The 10,901-nt window shown below is 42.0% G+C and overlaps 1 protein-coding gene across 1 annotated transcript; it reads right to left on the bottom strand.

Moving 5' to 3' along the window:
- Positions 1-930: 930 nt before the first annotated feature.
- On the bottom strand, positions 931-6,905 carry LOC110508523 (phosphatidylinositol 3-kinase regulatory subunit gamma). The gene is made up of 7 exons (XM_021589089.3): positions 6,467-6,905; positions 4,624-5,018; positions 4,162-4,430; positions 3,788-3,964; positions 3,372-3,446; positions 3,002-3,172; positions 931-2,800 (listed from the first exon to the last, which is right to left on the bottom strand). Exons 1-7 carry the CDS (start codon positions 6,483-6,485, stop codon positions 2,494-2,496), a joined length of 1,413 nt encoding a protein of 470 aa, XP_021444764.1. The 5' UTR covers positions 6,486-6,905; the 3' UTR covers positions 931-2,493.
- Positions 6,906-10,901: the final 3,996 nt, after the last annotated feature.

A 10,901-nucleotide genomic window follows, 5' to 3' on the forward strand; every position in this document is an offset into this window, starting at 1 on the left:
GACGGCACAACAAAGTCCAGAATGCCACGTGCATCTACTTATTTCAGTACATATGTAACAGCCTAAACCTTCAGAAACTTCTATTCGATGAAATAAGCCTTAAGTAATTCGACACTCTCTCATAGAACGCCATACAAAAAAGGGTTTATCTCACGCGGACAGATTTTGGGAGTAAATCCTCTCACTTCGCGTCTTCCTCCGTTATAAAAAATATAAACCCTGGATTGCTGATGCTATGTATTGGCCAATGAAAGGCTTTGAAGCCACTGGTTGGTCATATTGGCACTCCCCAGAAGAAGCAGTCCTCCATAGGAATGAATGGAATTCTACATTATTTCCATTAAATGTTTCAAGGACATAATGACATGTATTTAAGTATTTTTTTTGTTGTAATTATACTGTAAGGAAAATGCTGACAATGTAATTCAAAAGTATGCATTAAGGTGTCTGTCAAAGAATAAACAGCAAAAACAAATGTAGACATGAATAAATTCCAAAATATTTTTTACAAAGGTGGGGAAGTTCCAAGATGGAGGCGTGGTGGCTTCAAAACAGCGGCCCTTGTTTAGTCATCTAGTACTGCATATCAAATATTGGGTCCTACACTAATGGACCTGGGGTCCCGGGAATAGCGATTGCCAATTGGCTAATAAGATAACGATTGTCCCTATGTCCTCTCTCACTCTCATCACACCAGGATTTTATAGAGGGGTGAAAGGATGTCCTGAGGCTGGGTTGATGATCTGTCCCTAAGCAGCTGCTCAGGTGAGATATTTCACTGGTTTCAGGTGTTGCATACAAAGAAGGATTGGCAGCACCATTTAAAGGAATAGTGAAGTCTTCATAAATCCTTCATAAATAGAAAATGTGTTGTCATTGGTTGGTTGCATAAATAAACACTTGGAAGAAGTGGAACAAGGACAACGCAAGTACAAAAGGAAAACCCTCATCAGTTTATTGTCTTTCAGCAAGAAAAGGTTTTAATAATCTCATATTGCTTAACGTCGCCCAAGGAGTTTCCTCAATCCTCCCGTCAAGTTTTTAAGAGAGACTAAAACACCTTCCATCGAACCAACCACAAAAAAAAAACAAGTTTTACAGTATCTCAATACAAAGTGTCTATTGTCCTCAAACTTGACAAATGTGCCAAGAACAACATGGATTCCTTTCCTCTTAAGCTATGTAGGCCTATATGTCACGAGGAAACATTCAATGCCTGTATTGAGCAATGCCACAGTTCAAGTAGTAGAGACAGAATTAACACTTCCGCACCTCTGGCAGTTCACACAAAAACGTTCTTAAAAAGGTCACATCATCAGATGAATAATGCCACCAATCAAGAGTTAGTGCATTTCTATGGCAAATGCTGATGACCCCCGATAATCATAATCATTCAATTCTAACATTACAAATACTGTTGGATTGCACTTTCCTCAAGCTTTCATCTCCTGTGGCATATTTCAGAAAAAAAAATATATCTAAAAATACAAAAAGCTTATACTTTGAGTAACAGAATATAACGTACAGTCCATTTATGTTTTGATCAAGCACATGTGTGGTGTGTTTCCCCCCCCCCCCCCCATCACCATAAACGGAATTTTCTGGTCGGGACACATATTTTCTCACTAATAACAAGTGCTTTGGTTATTGGGTACAATATGTAGAATGTTGTTCTAAGAATATATTGAAAATTGTTTATGCTACATTCAGTACAGTAGATCAACTGATAACTGGGTTCTAATTTGACAACAGAAAAAAATCAGCGCTACTGTCAAATTGCGCTACATCAGTTCCTATAGTTGCATGACTACGTACTCAAACACTCAGAACGAGTTTGGTACGTACCACAGCTAACTACGCCACCGAGTCAGCCATCTTGTTTTCCTGCACCATTATATCCTGAACCCACTTTAATGATCTGCCGTGCATGGACATCACACCAATTAACACGTATTTGAAAATACATCGAAATTCCAAGGTATTGGGTGTATTACGGTCTCATTTTATATTAGCACCAGTTCTTTGTGTTGTCAAAATGGGGCCCTGGAAGTCCAAATAAAAAAGAGCACCTGACAAATATAAACATATTATGATATAGTACATGTAGTCAGTCATCCACTGGATGACCAGGCCCACTAATGAAAACAAATGGTATCCCATAAAAGAAAAGGTGAAAAAATGGGTACAAAACAAACAAACAAACAAACCAATAACAATAGCAAACAGAATCTTATAAAAAACAAAGTCCCAGCTGACATTCAAGTTCTGGTCAAAGTTCCAATCAAGTGAAATCACATTCACAAATCTGTTGGAATCATCCTAGTGCAAATCCGTAGAATAGCTTCAGTACGCAAACACGTCCGCCCCCTCAAGTTGCTTCACTAAAGCAAACACATCTGCCCCTCAAGTTGCGTCAGTACGCAAGCATATCCGCCCTCAAGTTGTCCTACTAGGATAGCTACAGAGCGCAAACAGGTCCCACAGCCGTCTAGTCTACATCTCTGGAGCGGCTGCGGGGAGTCCCGCGGGTAGTTTAGTAGAAGTCTGTAGAAGATGGTGTTCCTCTGTCTTTAGTCGCAGGCAATCCTCTGTGGCTGTGCGGGGCGAAGCTGACGAGACAGGGGTGACGTGGACGGGGTGCACCAGCCGGACGTCCAAGGCCTGGTTGTGCTGTGCCAGGGAGTTGAGGCGGTAGTGCAGAACGAGCTCCTTCAGAGAGCAGTGGAGGTCGTAGGGCTCAGCGAAGCCGTAACCACGTGGCGTGCTGTAGATCATGCAATGCTTTACTTCTTCATTCACACTGAAAGGTTACAAAAGAAAGATATGTTAGTACCAGTGTAGCAGACCCTAAGCTTTGAAACATGCATCAAAGTGAAGTAACTGCTTTACAAGAGCATATAAAAGTAGAGCCATCTCATACGGCATAGCAGTATTTCTTAATCTCCTTTTCCTTCATGGCTATTTACATAATGTTCATTTCTCGCAGGAAGAGAACACTCACACCACAGAGCAGGCGTAGCAGCCCTGCTTGCTGCTCTCTCGGATCAGGAAGGTTCCGGTGGGTTTGTCCATCAGCATCTCCTCAGCCTGCGTCCTGCTCAGCTCTCCCACGAACCAGGTCCCCTCATCATGGTGCGCCAGCTTCTCCCGTTCCCCCTTCAACACATAGGTGCTGCACACACACCAGGGAGGACATTGTTAAAAACCTTTCATTGATAACAATCATTCATAAATAGTGAGCATACTGTTAAAAAAAGGTGTATTTGATCATTTCTAAACATGTATAAGCACCACAAGCATCTCTAAGCAAAAACGAAGTACAATTACGAAGTATTATCAGAATTTACAGGTCTATACTATGAAATACTTACTCATCACTGCTATCGTCTTGGATCCCCAGCCAATCGTTAATGCGTTTCTGTCGCACACCTTTGTGATTCAGCCAACTGAAAAACCAAGGGGACCAAAAATGAATGTCTGTGCCAACCCACTGGGTACATCATTTCAATGTCTAGTTTTGATTACATTTTAGTTAAATTGTCAACCAACGTGAATTCAACAAAACATTTCACCATGTCATTGGATTTAGGTTAAAGGTTTGTTGAAAAAAAATACAAAATTCCCTTATGTTGTGTCAACGTCATCACATATATTTTTTTGTTGTTGAAATGACATGGAAACAACGTTGATTCAACTACTTTTTGCCCAGTGGGAAGGGCTTGAAAAAAGCTACTTCATTAACAGTGATTGGAATAAAACAGAATAGAATAGAAGTATTGTAACTTACTTGAAGTACTGGTCCCTTATGTTGCGTAGCTCTATGAGGTCAGGCCTGAGGCTGTTGATCCTCCTGTCTGTCTCTCTATAGTCCTGGACCTGGGACCTCAAGTCCTGCTCCAGGTGGACCTTACTGTTGTAGATCTCCCCCAGCCGAGACTTCAGCTTCTCATAGTTCATCAGGAAGCTGGAAGGGCAAATGTCAATGGTCATAAGGGGTCAAAAGATGGGTCATGGGTCAAGCCACTGAGCTGAAACATAGCTGCATGCATGTTGGAAGGAGGAAACAACAAAGAGACATCTATCTATCCACACTATAAGCATATGTGGAGACTCCATGTCGAGAGACGTAGCGATGTTGTTGCCTTAGTTTGCCAGACTCACCTTTCCAGGTCCTTCTCTGTTCCCTCAGATCGACTGCTCCTCTCACACTCCTCCCCGTAACGCTCCTGCTCACGACACTGCTCCTCGAAGATCAGCATGGTCTCGTTGAAGGCATCTATCGCTGTTCTCTTCATCTGGATCTCCTGTGAGGTTTTACTGTAGGCCTCGTATAGACGGTCAAATTCTTGACTCTTCTCCTGATACTGACTGTGGTACTCCTGGAGCTTCCTGCCAGCCACGTCAACACTGTCCTCTTCCACCAGCTCATCCTGGGTACAGACAGGCAGACAAATGTAATACAGCAGACAACTAATTACTTGTCTGTGTATGACGATTATCTTCCATTTACTTAGGAAACCAAAGGCAAATTTCACTCCCTCACAAACTTCCATCTCAAAATGGACACAAACATTCTTGAGACTGAGGGTAGATGAGAGGTGTGGGTGGGTGTCTCCTGCCTACCTGTTGGAAGCGGGATACGGGGTGTGTGAGCATGACGTCAAGCACAGCGTTGTACTCCACCAGAGGATGGTGCTGGTAGTGCCAGATGAGCTCCACCACGGAGCTGAAGGTCAGGGGCTCTGAGAATCCGTACTTCCCCTCGCGGTGGTAGATCTTTATCAACTTGCTGTGGCCGTCTTTCCTCAGCGTTAGCGTGAAGTCTCCTTGTGTCTTAGTGGAAGCGTCACGAACTAGGAAGGAACCGTCAGGTGTGTTGCAGAGCTTCTCGTTGACTTCCTCCCTGGAAATGTCTCCCCAGTACCACTCGGCATCTTGCAGGGGAAAGACTGGGGCTTCCCTGAGGCAGTTGTGGCTCATGGAGGAGGTCATGGGCTTTGTTGACCTAGGAGGGAGAGCTGAGAGAGAAAGAGAGTGATCAGGATGACAGTTTCCTGAGATAATGATTCGTTTGAGAGGAAGTGAAATAACTGCAAACATAAACTGTCACCTCACTATCACCACCGGCAGACTCACAGCTGTTTAAATGAATGGTCCCCCACACAACAACCCCCCCCACACACACACCCTCTTTGCAAGCTTGTCAAATCTCCAGACAAGCCTAGGCATGTCCAACATAGGTTCACTCACAAAGTTGGCTTTTAGTATTTTTTTCTTGCAAGGGGAAATAGATTTCACACATTTGTCAACAAGTCTGAAAAACCAACAAAGAAGCTAAAGCAACCAAATGTAAATGCTGCAAATTCAGCACATTTGTACTCTGTCAGTAAAGTGCAAATGTAGTCATAACTTTAGATAGGGTCAATTTTACATCCCCTGGTTGTCTTGTGTCCAAATTCCGCAACTGCCCCAAAACCATCCATCTTCTGGAAGGGCACTAAAGTTATGATCCTCTATAAAAGTATTATATTTTTCTTTACCGCAGGTCTTTCAAAACCCTCTTAACCTTTCCATATTGAGGCGAAGGACGATATTTGCGATGTGTTTCACTACAGGCCAAACGTGCATTTTGGGAACCTGTAGCAGCAAAAGCTGAAAGCCTGGATTCCTAAACTGTATGATTTGTGACTGTACCCCAAGCCCTCACTCCAGAGGGTGTCATGAAGTAAAGTAATACACAAATACAGTATATGAAGAATAGACTTCATAAAAGCCCAGATATATATGTCATATTTTCTTTATTTTACTTCAAGAAGCATTGGAAATTGTCCCTCTTTATTTGACACCAGCCAGTTCGAAACAGGCTATGGCTATGTCATTCACTGTAATCCCACGGAGACAGCTGAATAAATAAAAAAAATGACAATATGTGATAATAATAAATGCAATATCACATCAAGTAGCATACAGCCATCCATTGGCAGTTTCGAAGTAAGTCATGCGACAAGTTGCCTAGTCTGGTCTGGTAGGCTTTCAGTGGTTGCGCACGAATTAACTACGGTCGGCTACAGTAGACTAGAGAAAAAGGGGAACAAAGCAGTCATTTCATTGCGGCATTTCTTCTCCACTCAACATTGTTTACGCGCTGGTAAAACGCGTTATTATAACATAGTAATAGGTTAGAGAGAATTTAATCACCCTATGACCCCAAATACCATGTTTAATTTTGATATATATATTTGTAAAGACAAAGCAAGACTGAGAATGAGCGAATCCACCGCGTCAACGACAAAAGTATTACGTAATTGCCAAGCAGCGAATTGCGCTATGCATGCCTGGGCAAAACACATGGGGGGGGGGGGGGTGGACACCTGTGTGTGCACAACTGGTATTATGTCAACTTTCTATCATAAGCGGTTAATAAAATGTGATAGGCATTTTAATAGAATACAGATCCAACAAATACCTGGAGGTGCCTGATCCATTTCGACGTAGAATAGGATTCAAGAGGGATAAAACATCCCGTTCCAAACGTTTAAATTCCTAATCGTTTTGTGGGATACCTTTCCCTTTCTCACGATGCGTAAAAAATACAACTTTCTCTTGCACCAGAGTGAAGGGATCACAATGGCGATTTGTTTTAGGAGCCTATGCGTCCTACTTCAGATTAGACAGTTCAGTAGCAGAATTATTAATTAGTCCAGTTTGAGATAATATTATCAACTCCAAACTCGTAATTCGTTCAATACATTTAATCACAAAAGCAATTCTGCAAAAAAATGAAGATTGTCATTTCCAGCTACGTTTCTCATTACCGCCGATCGGCTCTGCTCCAAACTTCGTCGCAGAGGCAGCGGTCAAGAGATTTTAAAGGGATCTGCAACATCATCTTGGGAGAAACCACCACGTGTAGAGGGAGAGCTGTCGTCACAAGACCGATTGCTTAATGTAGACAGACTGAAAATACATTTCTGATGTAAATATGAAATAGTATCATGTTGTCTTGTATTGTATTAATTGTATCCTATATCTGAATGCAGCTTTTATAGACATACGATTATTGGTGAGGGATTTGTTTAATAACCGTTCACGTACACCCCTAAATAAAAAGTGGTACGTTCCCTGCCTGATCGTTTCATTCAAGGTTCTCAATGCAAGGTAACTGTAACTGCGATTAATTCGACGACACATGAGATATGAATGAATATAACTGGCGAAGACACAAAGACACAAAGATACATTGTTTATTTTTAATAATAATAAAGATAAGCACCATAGTGCCTAGTAGCCCTTTACACTCGTACTCGCCTTCCCTATTTTTATTTATTAATATAGAAATCATGTTGACGGTAACCCTGCAAAAAAGTCATTCATAAACCTTTTTAATTTCCATTTGCATTAGAAAGGTAAGTATTTGTTTCTTGAGCTTCAAGAATGTGACTGCTCAAAGTGCTTTAGGCCTTGAAAAATAAATAATTGAACTGATTGAATGTAATGGGATATCGGTAAACAAATGCCCTGGTCAAGGCTATGACTGCGCCAGCGCAATGAGTAGAGCTTACTCAGGTGTTCAAACGCGCATATCAGACCGAGAGCCTAATGCTTCTCGGGTAGTTCTTTATGAGTTTTAGGTCTCTATTTAATCTGTAACGATGAAGCGTTACAAATTCCGCGATATAAATGTAAAGGTAGTTTGCGATTGAGAAGAAATATGCGTGTGAGGTGAATGCAGTCTCCGCTAAAGTAGGAACATTGCTTTTGCATTTCAATCATTCTTTAAAGCTAAACTTTCGTGGTATGGATTGAATAGAGCCCTTAGTTTAGAAAACGATATCTCCACAGAGGCAACAGTTACAGGGATGGTTAAAAACAGCATGCTTGCAGTAGCAACATCAGGGAAACTGGGCAGAAGGTAGTGGTGCTATAAATAGGCCTACAGCAGTTCTGAAACATCTTTGATTGAGTCTTTCATATTTTCCTTAATTGCCGGCCTCAAAACGTGACAAAAAGAGATGAACTGTAAAGGAAATAAATTGGCAGATGCAAACAGATTATCATCATTAGCAGAGAACATTACTTGAGGGCTCAAACAACTCCGGTTCATTCTGGTGAACCTGAGTTTGAGTTATGTGGTTGCAATATCAGTTCCTTATCTCTGGTATATCTTGGCATACATCATTCAAGACTAAGTTGAAATTGTGTGCAGCGCAATGGACATATACCCTAATGCACAATGTCTCAGGTAAGTCTGGGTTGTCAATATTCAGTGTCATGTATTCATGGATTCCAAGGGAAGCCAGGCTTTCCCCCCAAAATTAGTAATAACATTTTTTTAAATTTAAAAAAATGTAGCTTTTGTCTCTGTGTTTCATAAATTTCCTTCAATTCGCAAGATACTGAATGTATCTCACCGGAGAAAGCATCCAAGTGAGCGAAACAGCGCCCCTCTGTCTCTGATTGTGTAGCCCATCTATACTGTCTGGTCAAAAAGAGTATGGCATTGTTGCCTCCCGTAGTATTGAATGCAAGGGAAGCCAGCAAACATTTGGCCTCCCTTGATCATTTGTAAAATAACAATAGCCAATCAGCGTTGAGCTAAACTGAGTGAGCTCAGCTGTGAATAGTCCTGGTGTACCATAAAAAAGGGTCAAGGGAAGCCAGTTAGAATTTGGCTTCACACCATTCACATCACATTAGAAGCCAAATGTCATTGACAGAAAACTTGAATTGTTGCATCTCGTTGTGTTGTTGTCATCCAGTGGCTAGCTAGCGAAAATCTTCCCTTTTGTAAATTAGCCATGGATGGAGATAGGGATTTTGACTTGTGGTTTTACTTAATTCTCCATACTGGCCAATAATTATATCCAACGATAAATTCATACATTGTGCCCCTGGCCTGAAAGGATGGAAGTTCAACATGTAGCTAGATGTAGTAACTTTAGGCTTATGTTAACTAGCTGGCCTGGCGCATTTGTTGCCCATGAAAGGAAGTTAGGCTAGTGAGCAAGCATTTTAGCCAGGTAGCCCAGGACAATAAAAACTAAAAGCATGTAAGACAGAGTAATAGACCGTTTAGAGAATATGAAAGAGGAGGATGGCATTGGCGTATGGTGAGTAAAAAAATAATCTATTTGCACACACACACACACACACACACACACGCACGCACGCACGCACACACACACACAAATCAGTTCCATGGACAGCTACATCCTATTTAATTTAAGTTGATTGGACTACATTTTTGGTATCTTTTAGTTGTCATTGTTTTAGACTAAGCATAGGTGATTAGATAATGTTGAAATGGTGCTGGAATAGTGGAGGCGGCGCCTGTTTTCTTTGTGGTAAAAAATTGCGGTAACAAATTGCGGTAACTCTCCATGGTTCTAAGTCAATAGTTGTTTAGTAGTCCGAAAATGTCGGAAACATTAACAGCTTGACCATGCTGTAGGTCATGTAACTGTTTGTTATATGCAATATGTTTTGTGGACTTCACCGGACAGATGTTGCTCTCCGGTTTCGGGATGAAACAAATGTGTGGTTGATGTTATTCTGTCGCTATGTCTTCTTATGTCTTCCTTACTCCTATCGACCTGGCCAAGGCTTTCGACTCTGTCAATCACCACATTCTTATCGGCAGACTCAACAGCCTTGATTTCCCAAATGACTGCCTCGCCTGGTTCACCAACTATTTCTCAGACAGAGTTCAGTGTGTAAAATCGGAGGGCCTGCTGTCCGGACCTCTGGCAGTTTCAATGGGGGTGCCACAGGGTTCAATTCTCGGGCCGACTCTCTTCTCTGTATACATCAATGATGTCGCTCTTGCTGCTGGTGATTCTCTGATCCACCTCTACGCAGACGACACCATTCTGTATACTTCTGGCCCTTCTTTGGACACTGTGTTAACTAACCTCCAGATGAGCTTCAATGCCATTACAACTCTCCTTCCGTGGCCTCCCAACTGCTCTTACATGCAAATACAACTAAATGCATGCTCATCAACCGATCGCTGCCCGCCCATCCAGCATCACTACTCTGGATGGTTCTGTCTTAGAATATGTGGACAACAAATACCTAGGTGTCTGGTTAGACTGTAAACTCTCCTTCCAGTCTCACATTAAGCATCTCCAATCAAACATTAAATCTAGAATCAGCTTCCCACAAAGCATCCTTCACTCATGCTGCCAAACATACCCTCGTAAAACTGACTATCCTACCAATCCTTGAATTCGGCGATATCATTTACAAAATAGCCTCTAACACTCTACTCAGCAAATTGGATGCAGTCTTTCACAATGCCATCCGTTTTGTCACCAAAGCCCCATATACTACCCACCACTGCGACCTGTACGCTCTCGTTGGCTGTCCCTCGCTCCATATTCGTTGCCAAACCCACTGGCTCCAGGTCATCTATAAATCTTTGCTAGGTAAAGCCCCGCCTTATCTCAGCTCACTGGTCACCATAGCAGCACCCAACCCGTAGCACGCGCTCCAGCAGGTAAATTTCACTGGTCACCCCCAAAGCCAATTCCTCCTTTGGCTGCCTTTCCTTCCAGTTTTCTGCTGCCATTGACTGGAATGAACTGCAAATATCACTGAAGCTAGAGACTCATATCTCCCTCACTAACTTTAAGCACCAGCTGTCAGAGCAGCTCACAGATCACTGCACCTGTACATAGCCCATCTGTAAATAGCCCATCCAACTACCTCATCCCCATACTATTATTTATTTATTTTGCTCCTTTGCACCCCAGTATCTCTACTTGCACATTCATCTTCTGCACATCTATCACTCAAGTGTTTAATTACTATATTGTAATTATTTCGCCACTATGGCCTATTTATTGCCTTACTTCCCTTATCCTACGTCATTTGCACACACTGTATATATACTTTTTCTA

Source organism: Oncorhynchus mykiss, chromosome 28, assembly GCF_057628025.1.
Source record: "Oncorhynchus mykiss isolate SJ-2025 chromosome 28, ASM5762802v1, whole genome shotgun sequence".
NCBI classification, from domain to species: Eukaryota; Metazoa; Chordata; class Actinopteri; order Salmoniformes; family Salmonidae; genus Oncorhynchus; species Oncorhynchus mykiss.